General features: G+C 60.4%; 2 protein-coding genes across 2 annotated transcripts in view; both read left to right on the top strand.

The window, feature by feature from the left end:
• CSRP1 (cysteine and glycine rich protein 1) overlaps positions 1-28,000 on the top strand; it is a 256,472-nt gene that overhangs the window by 81,270 nt on the left and 147,202 nt on the right. The gene's annotated exons all lie outside the window — the stretch shown is intronic.
• On the top strand, positions 348-27,998 carry SYT2 (synaptotagmin 2). Its single transcript, XM_052814969.1, has 9 exons — positions 348-458; positions 18,867-19,049; positions 19,199-19,368; positions 20,888-21,004; positions 21,232-21,399; positions 21,566-21,733; positions 22,172-22,289; positions 23,071-23,204; positions 23,886-27,998. The coding sequence occupies exons 2-9, from the start codon at positions 18,884-18,886 to the stop codon at positions 24,090-24,092; spliced, it is 1,248 nt and encodes a 415-aa protein (XP_052670929.1). The 5' UTR covers positions 348-458; positions 18,867-18,883; the 3' UTR covers positions 24,093-27,998.

The following is a 28,000-nucleotide window of genomic DNA, read 5'->3' on the forward strand; positions in this document are numbered from 1 at the left end:
CCTTCGGCCCCAATCTCCTGTGGCCGTGGCAGGGACCCGGCTGGGGTGGTGGCTCTCCATGGTGGGTGTGGTGGTGGCAGCTATGGGTGACCGGTGTGAGGGGATCTGGGCAAGGTCATTGGTGAGAGGTGACTGGTGTGACTCGACCAGCACAGGCTGAGGTGACGGGTGTGAGGTGATGGCCGTGGGGTGAGGGATGAGGGGCGCCCGGGGTGAGGTGGCGGGTGTGAGGAGATCCCTGGGGCGGGGCCGCGCCCGCACGAGCCGCCGGCAACTCCCCAACCGCGGCGGGCGGGACGGGGCGGGGGCAGGTCTGTGGGCGGGGCCTCCCGGCGGTGGGCGGAGCTGCGCGGAGCCGCCGCACGCGAGCCCGGAGGGGCCGGGGCTGCCGCAGCGCCGCGCCGGTCCCGCCGCCCCGCGCTGCGCCGCCCGCGCCGCTGCCGCCGCCGCTCCGGCCGGTAAGTGTCCGCCCGCACTCCCGCCGAAGTTTCTCCGCGGTGCCGCAGCGGTGCGGGCTCTGCGGGACGGGGCCGCCCGCGCTTCCGCCGAGCCCGTCCCGAGGTCGCTGCCCGAGGTGCGATCGTCCCCGGGGAGGGGGGGGGGGGGGGGGGGTTGTGGGCGCGGCGGTGCGCGGGCTGGCCCGGCCGGTAATGACCTCCCCGCCGTGTCCCGCTGCCGGGAGCGGGGCGGGGGCCGGCGCTTTCCCCGGGGTCCCCTCCCCGGGGCACGGTTCTCAGCTCCCCGCCGTGCCCGGGGCTGCCCGTGGGGTGTCGCGCCCCGAAGGCAGCTGGAGACGGAGCCTGGTGGGCTGCAGGGGGGTGCAGCCGCTGGTGCAGGGGGTTGCGGAGCTGGCAGGGACCGCCCCCCCCCCCGGGAGCGTGGGACCCTCCCCGGGGGCGTGGGACCCTCCCCGAGAGTGTGGGACCCCCTCTCCCCTCCCGGGAATGCGGGGCCGCCCCGGGGGTGCAGAGCCGAGCCGCCGGGTCAAAGGTGCCCTCTGGGCTCCGAGGGATGCTCCAGCTCCGCATCCGTGCGTGCGCCCGACCGCGGGTGCCCTTGGCGTTCAGGCCCTGGGGGGTGGCCGGGGGCGCAGTGCTGTCCCCGGTGCAGTGCGGGGAACGTGCCCCGGTGCTGCAAACCAGTGGAAGTGGCGTGGCTCTGGCCGTGGGCGGCCGCAGGCCCCGCTGCACCGGCGGCTTCTCTGTAGCGGCCTGGCCAGGAGCCAGCTCCAGCCGGTCCCTTCTCCGGACTGAATTTCCCCGCCGTGGTTGCAGCAAGCTCCGGGATCCCCCTTCACTTCTCGCGCTTGCTGCGTGCCGTCGGGGTGCAGCGGCGAGGAGGGGCTCAGCCCAGAGCCGGGGGCGTCCGCATCGGGGTGCCGCAGCCTTTGCACCCACAGCTGCGTCGGAGCTGTGCCCAGCACCTCGCTGCTCCCCTGCAGCCTACTTTTCAAGAGGGGCGGGAGTGATCCCGAAAGAGCTGTGCAGGGGACAGGCAATATTGCAAGGTGACTGTGGCATGGGGAGGGGGACACACACGCATCTGTGTCACGCATTGCTTCGTGGTCCCCAACTCTGCCGGTGCCTCTGTGTGTCCCTTTGCATCCGGCGCTCCTCGGTGCAGCGCTCTCCTGTCCTCCAGGTGAGAGTGGCCAGGGCAACGGGGTGTCACACGCTGCAGGATGTCACCCACTGCGGGATGTCACCCGCTGCCTGGTGTCTGGCAGCAAAGTCCCCCTGCGCCGTGGCAGCTGCAGGGTGCTGAAGGACTCCCCGCCTGCTCCTCTGCAGCAGCAAAAACTTCAGTCCTGGAGCGAAGGCTCTCGTTTATTGTGCGCCGAGGTACTGCTGCAGCTATGTCACTCCTGTGCACGCTGCACAGAAGCGCAGCCACCGGCAGGAGTCATCTCCTGCCTGCTGCATTATTCCTCGCTAGCGCAGCGCCTTGGCTGCACACTGCTGGGGGCTGCTGGAGCCCCGGGGTACCCTCGGGGCAGCCGGTGCTCTGCGCCTTTGCTGTGCTTGGGTGTTTTTGGCCGCAGGGTCTTGGCGGGAAGAAGCGTGGCTTGTGGTGGTCTGTGTGCCAGGGGAGCGTGGGCACTGCGGAAGTGATGCACCCAAGGTCATTAAGGCCAGAAGTGGCAGCGGGATGTCACCTGTGCCGCTTGGGAAGAGCACAATCCAGCAAAACACCCCACTGCCCCCCCAAGCCCCAAAGCCATCTCGGAGCGATGCCCTGTCCCCTTCTTGCATCTGTGTGAAGTGCAAAAACGGGTCTGACCTTGCCCGATCACTCAGCACCAAGCCCGGCTCTCCCAATCCCCATGGCGAGCGCTAGTGCCCCGTTTGCCGGGAGCCGGCCCAAAGCCCTGGTGCCTCCAATTCTGCAGGGCAAGGACGCATCCCTCGCCACCCGTTAGCCCGGTGATAGCAGCAGCAGTGAGCCAGCATCGGCTGCACTGCATCACCGCTGGCAGCCCTGGCTCTGCACCCCTCTGCCGCACAGCGCCCGGCGCCGTCCGGTGTCACTGCAGGAGGGAGGACATAGGAATATATACATCTCTCTCCTTACATATATATGTATATATCCTTATATAGCTGGTTGGGGAGGGGGGGTTGCAAATCAGCTGCCTTTCTGCCGGTGAGCTGCCCGCACGAAACCGCTGGGCACGGTGGGATGGCACAATGGTAACGTTTGCTGCCGGCTGCTCCCAGGGGAGCTGCGTCCTGTTCTGTGAGCCCCAGGGACTGTCACTGGGCTGCAGCTAAAGGCCACTGAAGCGAGACGGGACTCCTGCTCACCCCCTGAGGGATGGGAGCAGGCCCTTCCTCCAGCTCTTGGTGGTTTTGGCAAAGCCCCAGCTCCAGGAACCGGATGACTGCAGCTCCTAATTATGACTTGAGTTTCTCCTTCTCCAAGCTGCGCAGGAGAGCTGCGAGCCGGCAGCTGTGATGTCCTCCAGCAGGATCGATGCCGCAAGCATATAGACGGGACCCAGTGCCTGCTGGTTTTCAAATCTTCTGGTTTTTTCTTCCCTACCCCCTGGCAGCGGAGCTCGGTGCTGTGCCTGGCTGTGCTCCTCCTCAGCCTGGCGGCCGCCAGCACTTTGCCTGTGCCAATATCCGGAGCCGCCGGTAAATGCAGTCTGGCAAAATGCTTTTGCCCTTGGCTGCAGTCGGCCTTTTCCTCCCGGGTGAAAACCCGGCTGTTCCCCAGCTGGTCCCCACGCCAGGCTGTGGCTGCCCTCGGCTCGGCTGCTGCCGGAGCCCGCGTTCCCCAAAGTGCTCTTTGATTATTAGCCCTAATAATTGTGTTATCGCATCGACTGAAGTGTTTCAGATGCCAAAGCTAATTTTGCTCTTCATGCCTTCCTTCGTCAGTAATGGGATTTTGATAACATCACGCGTCCAAAAGTATTGGATAAACTCAGCATAATTCCCCATTTATTAATTAAACCATAAATTAGGCAGTGTGCGGCTGGAATCCAAGATACCCTGTACTGGTGTAATCCTACAGCCGGGAATGGTGCTGGCCTCGTGCCGGCGCTGGCCCGTCCCTGCCAGCCCCTGGGTGCGGGATCCCAGTGTCGTCATCGTCGTCCCCTGAGCTCTGGGGCTGCCACATTCCCGTGGGGCCAACCGCTCCATTGCTCCCTGCGTGCAGGAAGTCGAGTGATGTTTAATCTGCATCGGTACCTGGAGGAGGAATCATGGTGCCCCTGGATTTTGCTGCCAGTTGGACAGCGGGCTCAAGGGCTGGCAGAGCGCTCTGTCACCCTGGGGTGGCTCTGCAGGTGCTGCAGCCCCTGTGCCGGGGCTTTGGGAGGGGGGAACCGCAGCTGGCTCTGGCAGCGTGTGCGGCAGTGCTGGGCTAGGCCAAACTGCTGCCATCTGGACCCGCACCCTGCTCTCCCAGCGTGGGCAGTTGCCTGACTGCACCAGATCCATCACCACTGACCGCCGGCAGTTGGGCATCTGCAACCCCACCTGCCTGGAAGGAGCTCCTGGTGCTGTTGGGGCATCCTTCACGTTGTGCATCCTAAGGAAAGCTGGTGTGTTTTAATTGATCTGGGGTGGTTTTTGCCCCCTGGCTCTTCCCAGCCTTGCAAGGGCGCAGCAGATGTGGGCTCTGGGCTGGCGCATCCCTGAGGGATATGGGAAAGCTGGGAGCAAAGCGGGTGCTTGTGGCACGAGGTGCAGGCGGGTGCTGGGGGCAGACGCGGTGCTGCGCTCGGGCACGTCCGACCCCTGAGCCTGTCTGAGCCTGCGCTGAGCTGGGGGTGGCCTGGGGGGATCGTCCCACTGCCGGGGCCCGGGGAGCTGCTCCGGGGCTGGACTGAAGCCATGGGGATGGGTGAACGTCTGCGGGCAGCGGGGATGCTTGAGATGTGCCGGGCTGGTTTGGGGTTGGCAGAGCGGATTTGGCAGCCGATGCTATGGCACCGCTGGCGTGGGTCAAGGCATCCCTTGCTGCCTGTGAACCTGCTGCGGTGCCACATGCCAAAACAGTTCTACCAAAACCCCCTGGAGCTGGGACCAGCCACTGACCTGCTCAGCAACGTCGTGGCGTGCTGGGGGAGACGCCTCCCGCCTTTTCGTGCAGGACATGGGATGTCCCTGGGGACGTGACTGTGACTGAGGGCTGCTGGGACCAAGGATCGCTGCGGCAGCACCACTGCTCCCATTGGCCTTGAGTGGAGGATTCAAGAGGGAAAACAACCCCAAATTTCAGTGCCGTGCATGGATTTACAAGCATGCAGACGCCTTGCGGGGCTCTGACGCTGTCTCGCTCTGCTCCCAGGGGAATTACGGGGTTTTCTCCAAGGACTGAACCCCGGGGAGAGCCGGGTTAGTGCCTGGGGTGAAGGCGCTGGTGTGTGCCCGCTGCTACCCACGCACAAGCCCTGCGTCGCTGCCAGCAGCCTGGCGCAGCCGCTGCCTTGTGCCGCAATGAATTGCGGTGTGGCCGTGCCAGGCTCAGCCGCTGGTTTGTGCTGCGTGAGAGCTTGACGGACACCCTCCTGCTCTGGTGGCCCTGGCCACAGGGCACCCTCAGAAGAGACAGTGGCTGCCAGCGCCAGTCTGGCAGCGGGCGCTGGACACCGGAGTCGTGGTGCTTTGCAGCTCCCCAGGCAGCTGGGCTCTCTGGGTTATTCCAGGAGAGGAATAGCCTTCCCTGGGATGCACTGGCGGAGCAGCTCCTCTGTGCAGCCCTGAAAGCGTGTGCCGTTGTACTTGTGCCCCCAAACACCTGGAGCAACACAGGGATGCAGCTCGGAGGGGCCGGGGAGGAGCAGAGGACCCCCCCGCGGTGTACGGGGGGCTGTGCCCATTGCCCCAGCTGGGCTCCCGGCTCTCACAGTGGCTTTTCTCCATCTGCACAAGGTTTATTCATGGGAGTCAGGTCCCAGTGTCCTGGCCTTGGTGGTGCTTCGTGCCACAATTAAATCCCCCTGGGCTGGCATGGTGCTGTGTCCCCACCGATGTCATCATCGTTGTGCCTCCGCCGTCCCCTTTCTCACCCCAAATGCTGCCAGGGTAGGTGGCTCTGGCAACACAGGGCCGTACTCTGCCTCCTGGGCTCTCTGTGCCTTGGAGCTGGGCAAGCAGCCGCCAGCATCGCTCCCAGAGGCAGCCGGTCCCCAGGGACTGAGCCCTGGCTGGCAGGGAGGAGGGAGATGCTGAAGGCTGAGCATCGCTGGGGGCTCCCTGGGGCCGGGAGCTGGTTTTCTGGATTCCCAACACCAGCCCATCACCACCTCGTGCCTGGATGGGTGCTTTGGAGATCTCACTGGGGGCTGCAGCCTGACGGGCACGTGGAGCCTCACCCCTGGAAATGGCACCTCATGACTCACGTTTGCTCGTTTAGTTCGCATTCGTTTAGCTCAGGAGCAGGGCAGGGCATGCACTCCCCTGCCTCCTGTATCAAATCGATCTGCCTTGTCTCAGCTCTCTCCTGGAGCAGCTTCTGGCTCTTCCCCAGGAGCTTGTCTGGCTTCTTTTTTCTCCCCTCATATCGATCAGGAGCCATTGCTGTTGCACAGGACCATTGCCGGGGAGTGCCGGCAGCAGGGCAGCATTGCAAGCAGAGCAGTGCTGACCCGGGCAGGCAGGAGTCGGGCGCTCTCGGCCATGTGGTGCCTTTGAAGTGCCAGAATAACTCAGCCCATCACCTTCTGTTGCCCTATTTAGCTGTGCTGGCCTCACTGGCGGAGCGAGGCACGGCCGCCACAGCATCACTGGTGCCAGAGGGTGGGCTGGGTGCCGGCAGCGCCTGCTCCCTTTTTTGTGGGAGGCTTTTTTGGCCATTCGCAGCTCTGTGTGCCAAGGGCGGGCTGCCTGTGCTGGCTTCAGTTGGGGTGAGCCTGGCAGTTCGCTGGGGCTTGGCTGCAGTGGCCGGTGCCATATGGGATGCTCGGGTGTCCTTGGGGACGGCTGCATCCCCACAGCTCAGGGGACCGTGCTGTCCAGCGTCTCCAGATGCCTTTTCCATGGGTACTGTTGGTGGCATGTGGCATGTGCCGAAATCCTCTGGATGACGTTCTGATGGCGAGCGGTGCCTGCAGCCCCTGCAGCCTCCCCGTGGGTGGGAAGGATGTGGGTGGCCCATCCCCTCCTTGGCACAGGACTGCGCTTGTGCTACCACACCGGGGGCTGGAGAGGCCACGGGCTGCTCCTGGTGTGCCCGGGGTGAGGGGGACCTTGGCCTCTGCTGGTGCGAAGCTCCATGGCTGTATAAGCAGGTACCTCAGCGCAATCTCTCGTTTGCTTCCCAGCTAATTAGCAAGGTGGCTGCCTTCTGTGGGGTTTCCGAAGCATTGCAGCAGCCCCGGATGCAAGTGGAAAGCCAAGAGTCGTAGCGAGGAGGGGGGAGAAGGCGCTCGCTGGCCCCTTCACTGCTGGCACCAAAACGCCGATGGGCTCGGTGGGGAGCGGCTGCCGCAGGACCTGCCCCGGCTCCTGCAGGAGCCCTGGCACCAGCCCCAGTTTCAGCTTCCTCGTGTCCTTCCTTCGCTGCTGGGCCAGCAGCAACTCTGGCAGCAAGCCAGAGTCGGGGCCTGACCCCTCTGGGAAAGGTGGGCTTGGGGAGAGCAGCACCCATGGGTGCCAGGCAAGGCTCTGAGCACCCGGCTGCGGCCCCCCCCCCTCCACCGAAGCAGGAGATCGCGTGCTGTCACTCACCTCTTCCCGTTTCACCTCGGTGCTGTCCTGATTTTAGAGGCGAAGGCGCAGAAAATCCCTGAGCTGCCTGGCCTGGCACCCTGATGCTGGCGGGTGCCAGCGGCGATCCCCGTGCAGGGAGGTGTCCCTGGGTAGGGACAAACCCGGCAACTCCGTGAGCAGCCCCAGGTGGGCATGATGCTTTGGGGGGGCACCCACCAGCGTCGAGGGGAACCCTGATGCCTGCTGGGGTACCTGGTGTGGTGCCTGGAGATGCTCGGGAGCCGAGCGGGGAGGGCAGGATGGGATTGCCCCCTCCCCAGCTCGTTGCACGCCCAGCCCCATGGCTGCATTGACCTTTAGCTGTCCAGCCAGCGCAGCTGGGCCGGTGGGAGCCACGGCAGTGCTTGGCACAGCCTTCTGGCAGCGGGAGCTGGAGGGTTTGACTTGGGAGCATCAGAAGCCATTAATCTGGTACCCGAATGATGAATGAAGGCTACCTTTAAGACTGCATTTAACTGTTAGACGTCTCTTGGTTTTGCCGTAAATAACGCAGCCGCTGTGACACGAGAGCAGGTCCTCTATCAAAGGCAAGTGCCAGCCTCTAAAACTGCCAGTCCTTGTATTTATTTTTGATTTTACAAGATCTCCCCTGTGAGCCTGGGGCTGGGTTCCCTTCCTCAAGGCCGGGGACTCCGTGGTGAGAAGCCCAGACCCCTGCACTTGGGGCAGTGAGGCAGGAGCTCATCATGGGGTCCCTGGCCCTGCCCATATTTGCAGTGTCCGTCCCCTGCGCCCACAGCTCGGGGTGAGGGTGGGGACCCTGGATGTGACCCTGTGGCAGAGCGAGGCTGTGGGGACGTGCAGGAGACACGCTCGCCACTGGCCGGACAGCTCATCAAATTTTTACAGGAACCACGTAATTCTCTGGCATGATGCCCCCTCCCCAAATTACTCATCTCCCAGGGAAAGGCCTGTGGTCAGGGCTGCCAAGCCCCAACATATCATTATTTTTAATTAGACAACTCGGGTACTGGCTGGTGATGAGAGACAGTGAGTGGAGTGTGCCTTGGTAGGGAGGGAGAGTGCAGGCTGGCTCCAGTCCCCATCCAGAGATGCTGCTGGAGCCCAGCCGGCATGATGGTGACCAGCACCGCAGGTCCCGGCAGGCACTGGTGGCTGTGTCACTAGCCCAGGTAGCAGCAGGGTGGCAGGGTTCTGGCACAGCTCTGAGCTGGGAGGAATGATGTGGTTCACCCCTGCTCGTGGGGTTTCTCTTTGAAGGTGCTGCTGCCTGCGCTGTGCCTCAGTTTCCCTTGGCGGGCAGGCAGCGATGCGCCGTTTGGGGCTGCAAGGGCCGGAGAGCTCAGGGGGGGTCTGGCCAATGGTGCCCGCTTGTACTCGGATGGGGGACAGGGAAACGCATCTCTGCATGGGCGATTTCTCGGCAGCTCACATCCCCTGATGCCACTTGCAGCTACCGGAGCATTCTTGCTCCATCACACCCCCTTGTCTGTGCTGCTGCCGGCTCCCCTTTCCCAGCCTGGTATAAATATCCTTCCCTGAAAAGTGTGGGGCTGAAGGAGTGGTGACTCCTCTTGCCCTCAGCAGCGTAAATCAGGAGGAAGGTGCAGATGGTGGGGGGGGTCCTGGGGGGAAAGCACTCCCTGAGCCCTGGGAGATTCTGCACCAGTCCGGGGTGCTGCTGACAGAGGATCTGATCCGGCACCACTAACGCAGCGATTGCGGATTTGTGCCAGGGCTGAGGAAGGGGAATGGGGCCAGGGTTTGCTGGGCTGGGTTGTTGCAGAGCCCCTTCGCACTGGGGTCCCACAGCGTCCCTTTCCCCAGCTCCCCCTCCTCTCCCTCCTCCCTGATCCCTTGGTCTCCCCGTGCCTCTGCACATCTCTTGCCAGAAATTCTCTGTTAATTAAATGACCATTAGAAGCCAAGTCATGTTTTTGCTTTAATTAGACTCTCCTATCTCATTGCTGCAAGCTGAAACTCTGGCCCAGCGTGTCCCTTCCACATCTGACACTGGATGCGCCGGTCCGAAAACGATGGGAGCGTTGCGGGGTCTTTACTTGTGCAAAAGGCTGGAGGGAGGCACAGGCATCGTGCCAGCGGGTCCGGCAGAAATGGGATCTCCCCCACCAGCCCTCGTGCTGCTGCCCCTGGGAGCAAAACAGCCGCTGGCATCGAGATCTGGCTGGGGCGCTGCCAGATGTCTCAGCTCTGCCCCAAATCCCTGCTTGTCACTGGGACGCATCGCAGGAAAATGCTGGCTCCATAGTGCCCAGGCTTCCTGCTGACACTGGGGTGGGAGGGGGCTCCCCTTTGGGACCAGTTTGGGATTTTCATTACTGGTCATCCAAGCCCAAGTGCTGCACGGGGCGGTGCAGGTTTTGGGGTTAGATCCCAAAGCTGACGTTCGTGGAAGGCTGGGGGGTCCCCACATCTCCATCCCAGCAGGATGACTTACAGCCCACTGGCTTAACGGGCGCCATAACCCCGGCTTTGCCATCCTGTAAAGGAGCAATAACTCATTGCTCTGGGCCTACGATGACAGCAGCCCTTCATTAGCTAACGAGCTTCCCCCTCAGACTGGGGTCTCCCCAGGACAAGCCAGCAGCCAGCACCCTGGACTGGGAGAGCCTGGGGTCGGGCCCCCCCTTGCCTGCCTGCCCACAGCCCAGCCCAGTGCTCCGCCAGCGGCTGCTGGCGCTAATTGCTGCCTCAGCCTCATTAATCTTGATTTGTCACCGCTTTCTGCCCTCCATCATCGCAGCAGGCTTCGCCTCCCCGGAGAGGAGAGGTTTCGGCTGCCAAAGCCGGCCCTGCAGAGGAGTGGGGGGAGTTTCCAGCAGCTGGATCCCCCAAAATCCCCCACCCCGCTGGGGAGCACTGAGCTTGCCTGCGTGCTGCTGCTGTGGCCAGGGACATCCTGGTCTTTCCGTACGTCCCCAGATTCTCTTCCTGGGTCTGGTCCTTTGTGCAACATCTCAGCTGATGTGGGCAGGAGTGCAGCAGGGGGGGCTGGAGGAGAGGGGTCCTGAGAACCCTGGGTGGGCAACCATGCTGGTCAAATGCTTTTTTTTCTTTTAAAATTGTGCAAACCTTGCTGTTTTCCCCATTTTAACCAGCCCGTTTGCATAATCCGGCAGGGATGATTTGCCAGTGGGCAAAGACGCCCCGTTGCTTGTCTACACACCCTGCTTCTCCCTGCGTGGTCCCCAAAAACCCCCACCCCAACGGATGACTTCTCCCCTACAAACTCCCGTCTCCATCCATCTCCGTCCTGTCCCATCGGTGGGTGCGGAGGTGGAGGAGCCTCTCCCCGGGGCAGTGGGTACCCGTGATGCTCTGCTGAACGGACCATCACTGGGGTAACCCCAAATCCCCCTTTTTTTGGCTTGCAGAATGTGCTGGGTGCTGCGGCGGCCCGGGGGGGTCTCTAGGATGGAGCCTCTTGCAGGAGGAGGAGGAGGGATACAGGGCTTGTGAAAGGGATTTTCTGGGGTCAACATTGCATTTCCCAATACAGGAAATGTCCCAGGGATGGATGGAGATGGGATCACTGGCCCCAGCCGGGGATTTCCATCCTGCCAGACCTTGGGGCGCTGCCTGCAAACGAAACCCAGCCTGGCTTTTAATTATGTGTAAAGGGGAGAGGGGGGCTTGTCCCTCTGGAGCACAGGTGAGGCCGAGCCAGCTCTCCCCCCCGTTGTAAATCAGCAGATCCCCTGCAAGGGCTATGGAGCCAGGGGGGGTTTTACACCAGCAAGGGGCCAAAGCCCCGATGGGGCTTGTTTTGGGCTCTGTACAGCTTTTGAGGGCTTTAATAGTGAGGGGGGGCAGGGTAGGATTTTGGCGGTGATGGGGGATGAGCCTGGAGGGGGGGGGTTGCTGGATACAGCCCCTGGGGTCTGTGCTGGAGATGGGACCTGGTGGCTCCTTCTAGGCCAGGTGTTTGCAGCTGGGGGGCAATGCATCACAGGGCTGGGGGGCAATGCGTTGGGGGCTACGGGGGTAACACACCGTGGGGTGCAGGGGGGATGTATTAGGGGGGCTGGGGGTGATGCATCGTGCAGGAGTATGCGCTGGGGGGTCTGGGGTGATGTGGTCTGGGAAGCTGTGGGATAGGGCACAGGATAATGTCCCGTGGGATGTGGGGGTGCTGCAGTGGTGGATTTGAGGTACTGCACTGCAGGGTGCAGGATGAGGCACCAGGGGGGTGGGAATGCATTAGGGGCTCTGGGGGGAAATGCACCATGGGGGGTGATGGGTTAGGGGGTTCAGGGTAACGCACCATGGGGCGCAGGGGTCGCGCGTTGGGAGTCCAGAGCAAGGTGGTGCAGGGTGCAGGATAATGCACAGCGGGCCTGGGGGCTGCAGCTGCGGGGCTGCAGGGACAACGCACCGCAGGGGCAGTGTAATTTGGGTGCATGGGTGGTGCGCCATGAGGGGTCCTCCCCACTGGCCGGCACGTGGGGGTCTCTGCAGCAGCTACCTGGGTGAAGCCCACACGGAGTCCCCGGCTGTTTTGGAGGGTGTGGGATGGGTCCTACCATACCCATCAGCATCCCCTGATGGGTGCTGCTCCCCAGGGAGGAGCTGGGGGGCGGTCCCCAAGGGTTAGCAGGGCAGGAGGAGGCCCCTTCCCAGCCAGCACACTCCCCTTCCCAGCCAGTATTTATTAATGATGCCTTAGCCCACACTTGTTTTGGCCAAGGACTGATAGAAATAGTTATTTATAACCCTCTTTATTTATTGATGTCCTTAAGACACTGGGGTCTTGGCGGAAGGATGGCGGGGGGCAGCAGGGGCAGCTCCACACCAGTGGAGGAATAAAGAGGAAACTTCAAGCACTGGAGGAATTGCAGCGAACGTCCTCGGCGGGGGCAGCTGAGCGGTGTTTGAGGGTGCAGTGGGGATAGCAGGAGGCTGAGCTCCCTTCCCACCTCCAGCCAGGACAGCTCCAACGGCCACCCCGGCCCTTTGCCAGCGGCTGCCGCAACTTGCAGAAAGGAGGGGAGAAAAAAAAAAAAAAAGAAAAATTGCAAAAGAAGGAAAAAAAAAAAAAAAAAGGCAAGCAGAGCCCAAGCAGGACTGCATTGCAGTGCCACCAGCCGAGGCCCACGCGCTGCACAGCCGCCCTGGCACCATCCCAGCAGCACTGGGGTGGCCTGGCCCGGCGTTGGGCAGGGTCAGGGTGCTGGGATGGGGACGGCGTGCTGGGATGGGCCCTTCTGCCCGGGAATCTGCTCTGTGGGGCTGGGAGCGGCTTCACTCCCGCAGCCAAGGGGTTGGGCTACCCTGCTTGTATCTGCACTGTGCGTGGTGGGGGACAGGGGTTGTGACCAAGGTCACCCAGTGAGGTGGTGGCAGAGTGGGGATGGGGACTGGCAGGCGAGGGGACGTGCCCAAGGACACGCTGCCCCACAGCCTACCCTCCTGCCCCACACGCTGCACCCTGGCTGCCTCCAACCAGCCCAGGCTGCCCCCCCATGGCACTGCCCCACAGCACCCCACACCCTGCCCCACACCGCCCAGTCCAGCCCCCATGCAGGAGGGGGAACAAAGCTTAGCCCCCTCACTTGGGGGGGGCAGGATCAGCCCCCCTGGCCCCATGGCAGGGGCTGCAGGGTCCTGGGGGCTCTAAGGTACCTGGGGAGGGGGAGCAGCAACAGGGTCTCTGTGAGCCTGCTCCCCCCCCCGTCTCAAGCCTCTCCTGTGCCTCAGTTTCCCCAGTCCTCAGCTCCACCAGCACCTGGTGGGCATCATGAGGTAGGAGAGCACAGGCTGCTGGAGCAGGTGACGGAGCAATTAGTGATGCTAATTAGCTTGCCCTGTTCAAAAATAGCCACCACAGGGAGGCCTGATGCTGCCTGCAGCCCCCCAGCCCCAAGCAGCACCTCAAAATCCCCCAAATAGCCCCCAAAGCAGCATGTCCCCTGGCTGAGTGCCTGTGCGGTGGCTAGTCCCCCCACGGCTCACCCCTCCCTGCTGCCCAGGGTTCCCTCGTCTGCTGGGAGGGTTTTTCCTTATTGCTTCATAAATTATTTCCAGAAATCAATCAGCAGCTGCCCACAGCGGTACTGAGAGGGGGGACCCACTGCCTCAGTGCCCCCACAACATGCAGGGGTTTGCATGGTAAATGCACATTAAATGTGCTTGTGCCCACACACAAATGTGCAGGTGCTCCACATGCTAAGCACTGGTCCCGTCCAGCAGGGTACACATGTGTGCGAGCTCATGCACACACATGCAAACATGGCCCATGAGCAGCTGTGCACACACATTCACGCTGGCACGCAGAGGATGTGTGTAAACGTATCTACATGCAAGCTCTTACACAGCTGCAGGCAGTGGCAAGCACATACATGAGTGCATGCACACCCACATGCAAGAGTGCTTGCAGAGCCATATGAGTGCTGCATGCATGCACAAGTGCTTGCATTTCAACACATCTGTGAGCAGATATGCTCATACACGTGTACGGCCACATGCACACACCTGTCAGCACTTGCACACATATGCATGCATACCCTGTGCACAAGCACTTGCGCACACATGCTTGCACACTGCACAAGCATTTACATAAGCACGTATACCCTCATCTGTGCTTGCATATCCCATGCACAAGCACTTGCACACGTGCGCACACCCCCCCCCCCCCAAAGCACATGCCATGCTGCAGGTGCTAAGCACCCTGTGCCCCTCGCTCTGCCCCATCCCTAGGGAACGCAGCTCTGCTGGGCCGGGGCGGTGCGTGCAGCAGGATGTGAGCAGCATTGCAATCGCAGCCTGTGCCTTAGTGTGCTGCAGCGGGGCTGCCGCAGCCCCAAGCCTATGCAACGGGGAGCCTCAGCACCCCGGAGGGCAGCACTGCACTGGGTGCCCAAGGATGTGGGTGCTGGGGGGGATTGGCTCCGCTGGGTGCTGCCCACTGTGTACTGCACAGTTGGGTGCAGAGCAGATGCCACAGGCTGCATTGCAGCAGGGTGCTCCCCTGGGGTCCCCCCACCCTGCGGCACTGCACACCCCCGCTGGCACCCTTGCTTTGTACCCTCCCCGTCCTTGCTGCACACCCATGGGAGTTTGTAGGGTGTCGGTGGCCTGGACCCCCCCCCCCGTGTCTGTGGGTGCAGAGGAGAGCCAGGACTCAACCTGCCCCAGATCTGGGGGGGCAGGAGAGGGGCATTGCCCCGTGCCCGGGGTCCCTGCAAAGCTGCTGCCTCGCAGCTCCTGGGTGCCATTGCTTGGGGCTCAGAGCAGGCGGCAGCATCCCTCACTGTGGGTGCTCAGCCCTGCCCGGCCTTTTTCCTCTTCCCAAACCCAGCTGCCTGCAGAGCTCACCCCGTCCCGCTTTGGCAGATTGCCATTTGCACAGAAATACGGGTCAGGTCGGGGAGCCAGTGTTGCAAAAACGCTGCCTCACCTGCAGCGAGCTGGAAAGCATCTAGACTGCCCCAGGCAGCATCTGCTCGCCTGCCTGAGGCTCCTCAGGCAGCTTTGCTTTCCTCCTAGCAAACCCCAGTTTGCATGGGGTGTGATGGGGAAAACTCTCTCGTGTTGTTTTTTTCTTGCAGCAAAAGCCCTGTTTGGAAATGCTCTGGCCATGCCGAGGGGGTTTAAAAACCCTGTCCAAGGGGTGGGTTTGTGGGATGAAAAGCAGCTGTGAGATCGTAGCAGGGCTGCAGAGAGCTGCTGGCCACGTGGCAAGCAGGGGACAGCATCTTGTCCCTGTCCCCTCCCTGTCACCCCATAAAAAGGGGCTCCAGGCCAACCTCTTCTTCCCAGCAGGCCAGCTTGCAAGGATACCTGCAGGTCCCAGTGCTGCCCAGTGCTGCCTGGCCCTTGGGATGTCAAGTCACTGGCACCAATGGTGACTGCAGCAAACAGGTGAAAAAAATGAAAGGCCAGGTGTCATCAGCCACTGGAAAGCTTTGGGGAGCCCTCCTAGTCCTCTGCATTAAATAACCCTTGGCAGGGTGGGGGCTTAAATACAGCAGCTCCAGATTCACTCTGGAGCAGGATGTAGTGGCTGTGGGGCACCTCCAGCAGCTTGCTCCAGTACCATCTGCTGCCAAGTTCTGGGGAGTTGGCCGCCCCATCGTAGCCATGTGAAGCTGATTCTGGTGTTTGCGGCAGTTGCAGCCACTCCACAGAGCACAAAGGTGGCCATGTCCGAGGTCCAAGGGCAGGAGAAGGAGCTGGTGGAGCATGGCGAGCCTCTTAGATGCTCAGCATGTCTGGGGGGGCTCCGTGCGGAGCAGGTCCAAGCAGGTTGACCGCCACAGACATCCAAAATGGATAAATCTGCAGGAGGAGCTGGTGATCGTGGTCCATGCTGGTCTCAGAGCTGCAGCCTGAGGAGGAGGGATGTTCTTGAGGTCCAGGACCAGAGGTTGCATCCTCTGAATTACCATGTTCTGCATATGAGGCCTGAGGTCAGGCAGGGATCTGGTATTGCCTTGGGTGGAGGGACCCTGGGGTGGCCTGTGGGGACCCAGCCCACACCACAGAGACAGCACCGAGCATCTGGTTTGGCTGTGCTGCACGATGGACCCGGCCAAGATGAGTCACTCCTGGATGAGCCCCTTCTGATGCCATCAAAGAAGTCCTTCATCCTCCATGGGCCCAGAGCAGGACCAGACCCCACCATCTGCCCGGAACCTTTGGGGCTGGGATGTGGGGGTGAGTGCAAGAAAAACCTGGGAGGCTTGAAAGAGCCCCTGGGAAGATACCGAGATGTTGGTGTCTTGGCTGGTCACATCCAACCATCCTCATGCCCTGGGTGACAAGGACATGTCTCCATCCCCTCCCTGCTGCGCTGCATGAGTGTGAGCACTGACCCTCTGCCTCCCTCCTGCCCCTGACGCAGGGGGATGGAGGCTGTGGGACTCACCCAGGGATGGCATTTTCTGGACTGTTATCACTTCTGTGTCCCGGCCAAGTTGCAGGTTGATAACCTCAAGCAACCAAAAGTCCTGGCCCAGGTCCCCTCAAGGGCGAGTTCAACCAAAACCATGTCTTTGGGGCTTGTTTGTTTTGTCTCCTGCCTTTTATGAAACTTTTGTGGCATCAGGAAGATAGTGAGCTCATTAAAAACACGGGGAAAAAGAGTAATTGGTGCATCCCATAGCCATTTGACTGCAGGGTCTGGCTATTCGAGCAGGTCTCGGGGATGCTCAGGGGTGGTATGGGCTCACAAGGAAGTGTCTGCAAACTGTCTGTCGATGGGCACTGGGAATGTTTCCCAGCTGAGTGTTGCCTTTGCTTTTGCAGTTTGGTCTCCAATTTACAGTTATTGGTGCATTTACAATAAATGAGTGTTTTGTGCCCATTGCAGACAAACTGCACCACCGAGAGTCACTCCTTGCACTTTTAAAGTGAGTTTCTGATATGCGTGGTTGTGGAAAACACACACAGGGTTTCAAAATCCAGGAAGGATCAAAAAAGCCCCAAACCAGATAAAAAATAGCTCCCAAGCTCCCAACCTGCAGAAGGGTTATTTACTGCAGCTCTTTCCTCTGCCCGGCCAGGATGGATCCCAGCAGCTCTGCATCCAAGAGGCTGATCCTAAAGGAGATCATGCCAGGTTTTACTCCCAGTTTGGGATGTCGCCCAGCTTGCCGCGCACAGGGATGTGCGTGCGGAGAGGACGAACCCATCCATGAGCCGGCAAAGGGGTTTCTCCAGCCATCCTGTCCCCTGCGTGGCTGCCTGGAGGGTCGTGCTGCTCCCAGCAGTGCTGGTGACAGATGCCTTTCTGTTCGCCTTGCCTTTTTGCATTCCCACTGCAAATGCTGCTGTTGGAAGGGATGAAGGATGATGATGATGATGTGCGAGGTGATGCTCCTGGCTAGCCCATGGTGCTGGGATGCTGCGGAGAGGGGTCATGCTGCAGCCCAGCTTGGCTCCCAGGGCTGGGGTGATGGGGAGGTCCGGTGGCGGGCTTGGTACCTTCCCCCAAGGAGCAAGACCTGCCACCAGCCTGGTTTTCAAGTCAACCAGATGCTGTTGGCAGCCGAGGACACCTCAGCCCTGCCGTTGGTGTCTACAGCTTTTTCTAAGCAGAGACGGGATGGCGAAGCCTGCGCTTGCGGCAGGGACCTTGTCAGGGTGGGAGTCACATAATTAGCCCGTTTCATTGTGTGAAGGGCTGCCTCTGCCTCACACGGGGTCCTCCCAAGCCCCCACTGCCGCCCCCCCCCCCCCCCCAGCACCCCCCAGGAGCAGTGGCACAGGAGGAAGGTGCCCAGGTGCGGAGCTGAGCTCTGGGCAACTCAGTGCCTGATTCACCCGAGAGGCAGCTGGAGATGGCATGGCAGCACTGTTTCAGGGCAGGAACACCCCCAGGTCTCTCTGGCCGACTTTTTGAGGTGAGAATGCTCATTTTCTGCTGCTGCAGGAAGGACGGATTAGCAGCTGGCGCTGGGGGACGATGCTCCGGGAGAGGAGGCTTCACCAAGCAGGGAAGAGGGTTTCCCCCATGCCAGAGCTCACATGCCTCCAGAAACTCCTTCCTCAGTTATCTGCAAACCCACTCAGCTGTTTGCTTCCCCCACTGGATAGCCTTTTATTCTCCTTAACTCCACCGGCACTGTTAATTCCCTTGGCTTCTTGCCTGCTCTGATCTTCTCTTTGCAAGCTTGCCTTCTGCTGAGGTTAGAGAGGCATTTTAGGTCTAGAGCTGGGTCATGGAGGCACTTTGGGGCTGGAGCTGGGTTGTGGAGGCACTTTGTACCAGATTTGTTTGCAGGAGTGAATGCCACATTTGCAAGATCGTGGGGCGGGTGTCCTCATCCTTGGGGTGTGCTTCAGACCCCGCTGGGCTGGGGCGGAGGGTGCTGAGCACAGCGGGCTGTGCTGCAGCTCTGGCAGTGAATCAAGCACCTTCCCCAGGCCCCGTCAGGGAGCGGGGCTGGCCGTGGGAGCTGGGCTCTGTGGGGCTGGGAGGTGGACAGAAGCCTCGAGCCACCCAGGACATGGTACCTGTGACATGGTGAAAGAGTTGACCCTTTGACATGCGGACTGAGCCCTCCATGGCTGTGTAGAGCCAGCTCTTCCCTGCTTTCATCCATCCTCAAAATGTGCCCTGGCACTGGAAGAAGAGTAATGTGCTACTCCTCTCCCGTTACCACCCTTGGAAGCTCTCCCAGGGCTGGGAGCAAGTCCTCAGGGTCCCACACCAGCACTGGGTCCCTGCATAAAGCGAGTTCTGGCTGCTGCCATGTGTTGGGTCTGCAGGTGCCTGATGCCTGAGAAAAGGAGGAGGCGGGGGGGCTGGCTTTGTCCAAACTAACCTCGCTCATCACTCCTGGGGATGCAAACACCCCTTCCCTCATCCCATGGGCCTCACCAGGCAAACCTACCCCCCAGGAGTGTCCCCGATGTCCCTGGGAGGCTCCGAGCTGTCACCAGCATTGATGCGATCCTGGGTGATGCTCCTGGTGGCTTTGGAGATATCAAGGGCCAGGAAACCTGGGGGTCAGCTTCCCATTGCTTGTGAGGGAGTCCAGGTGTCTGGCCTCTCATAAGCATTGTCTCTATGCCCCTCTAGCAGAAGATCAAGTAGCCCTGCTGTCAATGCAGATGTTGTCCTCAGTGCAGATGGCTGCTCAGGGACACAGCCTGGGCATGGGGAGGAGTGGGGGCAGCAAGGACCTGTGTGACCACTGAGGTGACATCGTGTTTCAGGGAGCCCCTGACTCACCATGACGTTCAAGCAAGCGTCCATGATGGCCCCAGAGGCCACAGCCACCACGATGCCCATGACCACGATGGAGAACTCCACTGAGGCCGCGGGACCGGGTGAGAGCAAGGAGGACATGTTCACCAAGCTGAGGGACAAGTTCATGAATGAGCTCAACAAGATCCCCTGTGAGTATCTGCCTCCTTTTCCAGGTATTACCCTCCTCGTGACCCCACCACTGCTCTGGTCCCAGTGCAACATGTGGGACAGGGTGGTGGGGTGGCTGGGGCTGGGAGGGAGCTGCGGGGCTGACCACGACACTGGCCTTTGCCCACAGTGCCACCCTGGGCCCTCATCGCCATCGCGGTGGTAGCTGGACTCCTCATCCTCACCTGCTGCTTCTGCATCTGCAAGAAGTGCTGCTGCAAGAAGAAGAAGAACAAGAAGGAGAAGGGCAAAGGCATGAAGAACGCCATGAACATGAAGGACATGAAGTCGGGCAACCAGGTGATGTCCTTCTGGACTGCTTGGCCTTGTCCTGCACTTGGCGTTGTAGGATGATCCCTGTGGTTGAGTTATGAACCGTATCGGGGCACTCATAGCTCAGGCAGCAGAGAGGGAGGGAGCCACCAGGATCCTGGGATGCAACAGTGCAGACATGAGCCTGGAGCAGAGACAGCAGCACTGTCCTCTTCCAGTGCCCGGTGGCCCGGATGGGACCAGGCTCAAGCTGGCCTGGCCCTGCCAATGCTTCACCTGAATGAGCAAAACAAGTTTAATCCCTTGTGTCTCCCTACCTTCCTCTGAGTTGCCCTCATCTCATTGAGCTGTGCCTTTAGCTGAGAGGGGAGGATCACCAGGCCAAAACGCCCACCAGTTTGGGGTCCCCAAAAAGCCAGTGCTCAAGAGGCAGGTGCTGGTGCACGGAGCAGAGCTGGGGCCGTCTCCCCATCCTGGGGGGCCAGCAGGGAGGAGGCTTTGGTACCAGCAGGCCTGAGGTGATCCTGGCCATTTCAATGGCCCTGACCCAGGGCCATTTGGAGGGGGTGGGAGATTTTGGGCATCTGTTCCTGCTCTTCAGAGCCATGTGGGCACCACGGGCAGGCAGGCAGGGCTGGAGAGATGAGCGTTGAATGGAGATGCTCCATCGTACCTGCCCATCTGCACACCCCCACGGTGGGAGATGTGGGGTGGGATTCCCCAGTGGAGGGCGAGGGCTGCCATCCCCTGGGGCTTGATGGGGCCATACAAACCCTGATTCCCCACCTTGCCGTGGGTCCCTTGGCAATGCTCTCTGTAACGTGGCTCTCTTCACTCCTGGTGCTCTCGCCGTCCTCCCTCCCTGCTGCCCTGTCTGCATGTTCCCTCTCCGTCCTGGGATGCCCTCCACGGTAGGTGCCACCATGAGCTTCTTTCTCCATCATTGGCTTCCAGGGTGGGATGGGGGGCCTGGGGACATGTCAGAGAGGTGATAAGGAGCCAGGGCTCCTCCCCCATGGACCATGGCTTGGAGAGGCAGGGAGAGGGGTGGCTTTGCCTTAGGAGAATTAGATTATATCTCTATTACTAAGCTAATAAAGCCTGGAAATGATCCTGCTAAGCCCTTAGCACTGGCTGTAGCGTCCCCCCAAGCATGGGTGTGGGGGGGGCGGAGTATCCCTGCATCCTTTGAAGTGGTTGCTTGCATGCAGCCACTGCCTGCAAGCACCAAACCTCCCTCCACAGGAGCTGGTCCCGTGTGCCGGTGCCCCAAGGCAGCCCCCCCATGCCATCTCGGCTGGACCAGCACTGGGGGCTCCCTGGTAGTTGCGTGGTTGTGGGCAGAGCCGGTGCCACCCCAGGGCTGCTGTATTGATGTTTTATGTCCCCAGCATGGGGGGTCTCCTTTCCCCTGTGGGGAGAACTCGGGTGTTGAGCTGCAGTAGGGTTGGGGTGCTGGAGGTCCCCAGCGGTGTGGGGACAGGGATGCTGCACTGTGACCCTGCTGCTTAGCCAGGCACCTTGGCTGCCATTGCAGGACTAACAGGACGACGATGACGCAGAGATGGGTCTGACAGAGGGGGAAGGTGAGGAGGAGGAGAAGGAGCCGGAGAACCTGGGCAAGTTGCAGTTCTCACTGGACTACGATTTCCAGGCAAACCAGGTGATGGAGGGGCTGGGGCTCAGCTGAGCAGGTAGAGGAGTGGGGTTTGCCCAGGAAGGGTCTTTGAGAGAAGTCTCCCTGTTGGACCCGGGTAGCACAGGAGGGAGGGGGAAGCTGGGTGCTCTGCCACGGGGAGTCCTGTCTCATGTTGGGCTGGAAATGAGCCCTTGGCATCTGCAGCATGTACCTGGGCTGTCTCTCTGAATACACCCCTATCCCCACTCCAGTTGACGGTGGGGATCCTCCAAGCTGCTGAACTGCCAGCTTTGGACATGGGCGGCACCTCGGACCCGTACGTTAAGGTGTTCCTGCTCCCTGACAAGAAGAAAAAGTACGAGACCAAAGTGCAGAAGAAGACACTAAACCCTGCCTTCAATGAGACCTTCACCTTCAAGGTGAGCCCCTTCCTACCCACAACATGGGACCTTGTCTCCCACTCCCATCTTGCCCTCTGACTGTGTACCAGTCCCATATGTTGACCCTCACTGCTGGGAGCGGGTGGTCCTGGCTTGGGCTCCTCTGAGCCCATTGTCAGCCCGGTTGGTGGCCCTCTTTGTGCAGGTTCCCTACCAGGAACTGGGCGGGAAGACGCTGGTGATGGCCATCTATGACTTCGATCGCTTCTCCAAGCACGACATCATTGGCGAGGTGAAGGTGCCCATGAACACGGTGGACCTGGGCCAGCCCATTGAGGAATGGCGGGACCTGCAGAGCGGCGAGAAGGAGGAGGTGAGAGCAGGACTGGCATGAGGCCCTCGGCCAGCTGAAACTCTTGGCCAGGGGGGTGAGATGTGGCGTGGCCATGGGGCAAGCTCTGCTTTCTGGGCCATCCTGCAGTGCTCAGGATGGCAATTGCTGTGGAGTCACCTGAATATCATGGGTGTCCTGGCCATGAGTGCTGGGCAGGATCTGCCCTTGTTGTTCCCCTGTGCAAAAGCCTTTTTAAAACAAAAATGAAGAGTATAAACTTCTTGAGTACTGTGCTGGGACTGGCCTGCCCCAGACCCAAGTGATCAAACCCTTGTGCTGGTGCATGGGGTGCCAGCTCATGCCTGCATTGAAGGTTGAGCCGGGTTTGGGGGGGACCTGCATGCAGGACTGTGTCCCAACACTGTGGTACAATGCACTAGCAAGGCTTTGATATCTGCTCCCTGCTCTGCTTGGCAGCCAGAGAAGCTAGGAGATATCTGCATCTCCCTCCGGTATGTGCCCACGGCTGGGAAACTCACTGTCTGCATCCTGGAGGCCAAGAACCTGAAAAAGATGGATGTTGGCGGTCTCTCAGGTGGGTGTCAGCTTGTGGCCATCCTCCTCCTGCCCTGCTGTGGGGATCTCAGAATCCTTTGTTGGGGAAGGACACGGGGGCTATTAGTCTGGCTGGGCTCAGGGAAGCCCCCTCCAGTGCCTGGGACCTCCTGCATCGGAGCAGCCCAAGGTCTGGCTGGGGGGCAAGGGGAGATGGGGATGGGATGAGCCCCCCTGACCTTAGGAAGGCCATATCGAATTTGGTCCGCCACTGTGTCCAGGGTCAGGACCCGGGTGGTAAAAATGCTCCTTTGCCATTTGCTCCTGGTCTTGCTCCTCCTTGACTTGGGGCCAAGGACCTCAGTCGACAGCATATTTTATGCTAGAAGTCTTCCCAACTCCATGCCAGGGCTGAGCTCTCTGCCCAGGGGTCCTCAGCTCTCTCCAGACCTGCCTTAACCAGGAGGAGAGCAGTACCTGCACGGCTGGAAGGGTTCAGCTTTATTGCTGGGGTGTCCTGCTCCAGAAATGGGGGTGACAGGCCAGCACCCACTGCTGTCACTCCACCGTTCCCAGCCCTCCTACAAGAGGACTGACAGGATGCAGAAGAGCTCCATTCCTTGGCCAGTTGCTCCCACAAATCTCCAGCCCAAATATTTTGGCTTTGGCCTCCATCCACAAACCTCGGAGCACCTTTACTCTTGGAGGTCTCTTTACCCCATGGTGCACCTCATCCTAGGCTGAGACTTCTCCTGGGGGCAGGCTGGTGGTGTCCCCCAGGTATCTCAGCCCTGGCTGATGCACCCTCTTGCCCCCACCAGATCCCTACGTGAAGATCCACCTGCTGCAGAATGGCAAGAGATTGAAGAAGAAGAAGACCACAGTCAAGAAGAAGACCTTGAACCCCTACTTCAACGAGTCCTTCAGCTTTGAGATCCCCTTTGAGCAGATACAGGTGTGTCTGATGACCTCCCTGGGAGGCAGGCAGGGTGGGGGCAATGGGAGAAGTCCCACAGCTGCCCGAGCCCATGTCCCAGCCTTCCCAGCAGCCTGAGCAGCTCCTGCCAAGCTCCTGGTCTGGTCACCCATGAAATACATCCAGTCCATCAGCCTGGGCTGATGCTGAGGGCAGCTGGTGCAGGGGCAGAGGTGGGAGGCTGGGCAGCACCCATGGGAGATGCAACCAATGCACATCATGGCTGGAATGGGGCTTTCCTCTGCTCCTGGTCCTATAGTGCTCACCCCAGGCATAGCAGGGACCACTCAGTGGTCCTAGGGGCATGTTGGACCATTGGTAGGTGCCTTCTGCCCCTCCATGTCCTGCCCTAGCCCTGTCAAGCCCTGTAGCCCACAGCTCTTGCCCAGCCCCACACCACCTCTTGGTGACCTGTCCCAGGTGGCCACGTCAGGATGAGCTGGGCCCCACTGTGGCTCTGCAGGCCTGGAGGAAGGAAGTGGAGGAAGTTATGGGCATGGAGGGGACCCTGCCCCAAAACGGGCCACAGCAGGGCTCAGCCTTAGGGGATCCCTGGGGTGCCCTGCTGAGCCACCCTGGGGCTGGGGACAGCACGGAGGCCATGGAGCAGTCACAGCTGCTGCACCTTTCTGCCTCTCTAAAGAAGGTTTCCTCCTTTAGAAAGTGCAAGTGGTCATCACGGTGCTGGACTATGACAAGCTGGGGAAGAATGAAGCCATAGGCAAGATCTTCACGGGCTGCAACGCCACCGGCACGGAGCTGCGGCACTGGTCCGACATGCTGGCCAACCCCCGGCGGCCCATTGCCCAGTGGCACTCACTGAAGCCAGAGGAAGAAGTAGATGCAGCTCTCGGGAAAAACAAATAGGAAGAACTGCCGGCCAGCGCGGCACGGCACCGCGGACAGTTGAAGCGACCCAGAGCTACTGATACCTCAGTTATGCAACCTTTGGTTTTGGTTTTTTTGTTCTGTTTTAAGCTGAAATACCCTTTGATGGCTGTGGAAGGATTTCCAGACAGTCCCAATAGCTTCCAGGGGAAGAGGTTAAAGATACGGATGGTTCTTTTTGTTCTTCAGCATTGCTCCCTTCTGCTGCATGTCCCATCGCTTCTGCCTGCCATCCTTTCCAGGTGCAAAGCCACCATCACGCCTGGGACCTTCCCTGGCGGCCGCGTCACCAGCCTGCAGCATCGCTGCCGCCGTCCTTCCCTTGGGTCCACGTGGGGAACCATCAAACGTTGCATGGAGTTGATACCAGAGCCTGATAGAGTGAGATGACCAGACCCACTGTGCTTGCTTGGGGCATGAACAGCTGTGTGGACATCAAAACAGTGGAGAAGACCCTCTGCAGGAGACCCAGGTGCCTCCCCCTTCTGCTTTGCCTCCCTCCGTCTGGGAAGGGTGAGAGCCAAGGTTTTGGGCCGAGGATGGCCAAGTGCCCCCACCCAGCTCCAGGTTTAGCTTCTTCTGGGTAGAGGTTTGCAGGGACTGTGGGGCCCGGCTGCGGCTGGTGTGGCAGTGGGGTGCCAAACCCTCCGTGTTGCAGCCGGAGCAGTGGGGGCCAGTCTGAGCATGGGGAGCCCCGGGGAGTCTGCTCTGAGGAGACACATGGTGGGATGTGCATGCAATGGCAGCGCAGTGCGGACCACCACCACCTCTGCTGGGCGGCCATCATGTCCCCAGAAGCCAAGCGAGGACAGTGCTGGGTGATTTGCATGTGTGTCCCACCATGCTTGGTTGAAACCCATAGATCAAGATACTTCCACAAGGCAGGTTTACACTGAGAGGTCTCCAAATGCGAGGGGGCCAGCCCCCCAGAGCGGTGCCAGGTGCCTCCCCAAAGGCCATCGCATGTCCCCAGGGATCAGCCCCAGTGTAGGCATGCCAGCACAGCCTCAGGGCAGCTGGGGGGCTATGGGGAGCTCCAGCCCCACCACTGCATCCCACTGCCGTGATGCAGGTGGGGAGTGCGAGAGTGAGCCCACGGCCAACAAGGGACCAAAGCCCCCGACCCCCACGAGCTGCTGCTCCCCGCCAGGCTGCTGTCTGCTGAATCCACCCCATCCTGCTCCCCTCGGGGATATAAGCCATATCCGTGTCCCTGACAGTGGGCAAGAGCTTCTCTGGGCCACCTCTCCCACCGTGGGACAAGCCAGGACCAAGCCCCTGAGTTGGAAAGCCAACATCATTCCTTGCAGCTGTGAGAGGGTCCAGCAGCCCTGCCCAGTTCAGCCCGGTCTGTGCCGGAGCACCGACGTGAGCTGGTGTCCCTGTCCCAGCTCCGACTCCCCAGCAGCCTTGTGCTCCCTGCTCCACTTTGCTTTCCTGGACTCAGTTTTGTGGGGTTTTGGCACAGTTATGCAGCAAAGGGCATTGCATCTTCAGCCAAGAGGGGCTTACAGTGGAGAAGCAGAGCTCTGGGGTGCAGCCGGGAATGCCCCGGGCACTGGGGATGCTGCTCTGGGGGTCCAACGCCTGGGCTGGAACCTCAGTGCAGGGTGTCCCGAGCCTGGGGACAAAGTGCCAAAACTGAGCTGGCCCCGGTGCCGCTGGATGCTTCAGCAGCTCCCTGAGGCCCCCTGCTTCGCAAAGGTCATCTCAGCCCCAGCTGAAGGTGGGGAGATGATGGAAAACTTGGTGGCAGCCACAGCTCGTGGGGTTCAGGTTGGACACAGGGATGAGCCCCTTCCCCTGCTGGGATGTGCAGCTCTGGGACAGGTCCCCAGGGAGGGATGTCTCTGGCCTTGGGGGAGGTTCGGGGCCCGGTTAGCCGAGCTGCGGTATATGGTGGTGGTGGATGTTGGACCGGAGACCTCCAAAGACCACTTCCACCACCATCTCAGCTGCGCTTGGCCCCTGCCCCGGTGCCCAGCCTGGCTGCTGGAGCTGCAGCTCGGCTGGGCTGGGTGAAGGTGGCACTGGGGCCACGCCAGGCTACAGGGGCTTCGTGGGCCACCAAGCGAGTGGTCCCGCAGGGCCATCTCCAGCTTTAATTAGTCCCTTTTCCTAACGGATGCGTCAGTGTCAGCAAACAAGGTCCTGCCCTGCTCGTGTAGCCAAAGGGAGAAGAAATCTCGGGGTGCTTTTAATTAATGGGGAACTGGGGGCAGCTGATGCCCCTTGGCTGGGGCACTGGCAGGATTCGGACTCTCAAATCAGTCTCATTTTGGAGTCTGTCTGGGCACTGGGGGTCATTTGCCTTACGTGGAAATGGGTTAAAAAAGAAGGAATTGGAAAGAACACTAAAATCCTCCTGTTGGCAGCCAGCGCATGTGCGCAGCTCTGCAGCTTTCCTTGGGAAGCAAGCGGAGGTGTGCATGCACACATCCACACGCGCACACCCTCATGTGCACACCCCCATGCGCACCCCCCCCCGCACCCCCCCAGACCCACCGCATTGTCCGGGGTCTCACTGGGAGCGGAGGTCCCGCCTGGCTGGTTTCCATTCGGACTCTTTAAGCCTCGGGGGGGAAACTGTGACTTTAATACATAATTTTTTTTTAATAAAAAAGGGAAAAATAACCAACATATTAAAGCCATCTGCACTGCCTCTGACCCCTCCTTAGTTGTGTGTAGTTAAAAATATATGGAGACATAGCTGTATATACCATGAACAGTGCATGAGATGCAGCCACGTAGCAGTAGCAGCATGGTTAAAGCCGAGCGCGGCGCTGCACGCTCTGCCCCACCGCTCGCCACCGCCGGCACCTCCGTCCTGACCACGTTTCTCCAACGAGGCAGAGACGGCGATGAACAAAACTCATTGCTTGAGTGCTCTCCACCGCCCCGATTATTCTCCCCTGAATAAAAAAAAAAATAAAATCATGTAAAAGAAGAAAATAATGCCAAGAAGCAAAGCATGCCAAGCCAGGCCCGCCAGCGGAGGGTGAGCCGTCACCAACGCAGCCGTGACTTCCATGTGTGTCTTGTTCCTGTATCTTGTCGCATTTATACCATGGCCGGGTAGCGGCAACATCGTGGCTTCGGCATCCTGTGTCGCGTTGGTGCATTTCACCGTCAGAGCAACTTTAGAAGCCATATTAGACCACGGTGTGCTGGGACCCCATGGGGACGGGCCCACAGGTGAGCCGTGACCCCCTTCTCCCCATGTGTCCACCATCCCCCCGGTTTCGTGGGGCTCAGCGGCAGAGCCAGGCTGCTAGGACAAGCCACATCAGCAACTGCCTCGGTGGCCACGGATGCCGCCGTCACACCGGGTGACGGGACGGGGCAGCGCTGGGCACCGATGCCAGGGCCAACTTGCCGGTGACATTTCTGCAGTAGAAAGGCTGGAATGCGGCAAAGATCTGGTGGCAAAAACGCTTTTGAGAGTGATTTGGGTTATTTCTGCCATGTCTGGTCAGGTGGTTTCCGTTTTGGGGACAAGAGCTGGCATTCCTCTCTCCCGGCTGCACCGTGGTGCAAACCCAGCTGTGCCACGGAGATGCTCAGCTTCGGTCTCCTGGGGTTAAAAGGAAGCAAATCCGCCAGGCTTGGCAACAAGCTGGGCTTTCTTTTCCTTTTTTCCCCCAAACCTGGGAGGGAGGAGCCAGCTCCTTTGGGAGTCCCAGCCTCAGGCTGTTCCTGGAGCGAAGGACGCCCCACGCCGGCCCCACTCTGCCCCGTCCCGGCCCCCGCAGCGTTCGGCTCCGGCGGGAAGCTGCTTTTAAAGCCCCTTCCTCTCGTGTGGACTCTGTCGTTTCCGTCTCTTATCGTTAAATGGTTATTTTGTAATGATATCTGTCTCCTTATTAAAGAAACAAGCTGAAAGGAGC

The sequence above is a fragment of the Harpia harpyja genome, chromosome 19, assembly GCF_026419915.1.
Source record: "Harpia harpyja isolate bHarHar1 chromosome 19, bHarHar1 primary haplotype, whole genome shotgun sequence".
Taxonomy (NCBI): Eukaryota; Metazoa; Chordata; class Aves; order Accipitriformes; family Accipitridae; genus Harpia; species Harpia harpyja.

Bases quoted from the DNA above. Each gene is read 5' to 3' on its own strand.
- SYT2 (XM_052814969.1), top strand. From the start codon at position 18,884: ATGACGTTCAAGCAAGCGTCCATGATGGCCCCAGAGGCCACAGCCACC. The intron at 19,369-20,887 runs GTGATGTCCTTC...CAGGACTAACAG, and splicing joins ACATGAAGTCGGGCAACCAG to GACGACGATGACGCAGAGAT. The intron at 22,290-23,070 runs GTGGGTGTCAGC...TGCCCCCACCAG, and splicing joins GGATGTTGGCGGTCTCTCAG to ATCCCTACGTGAAGATCCAC.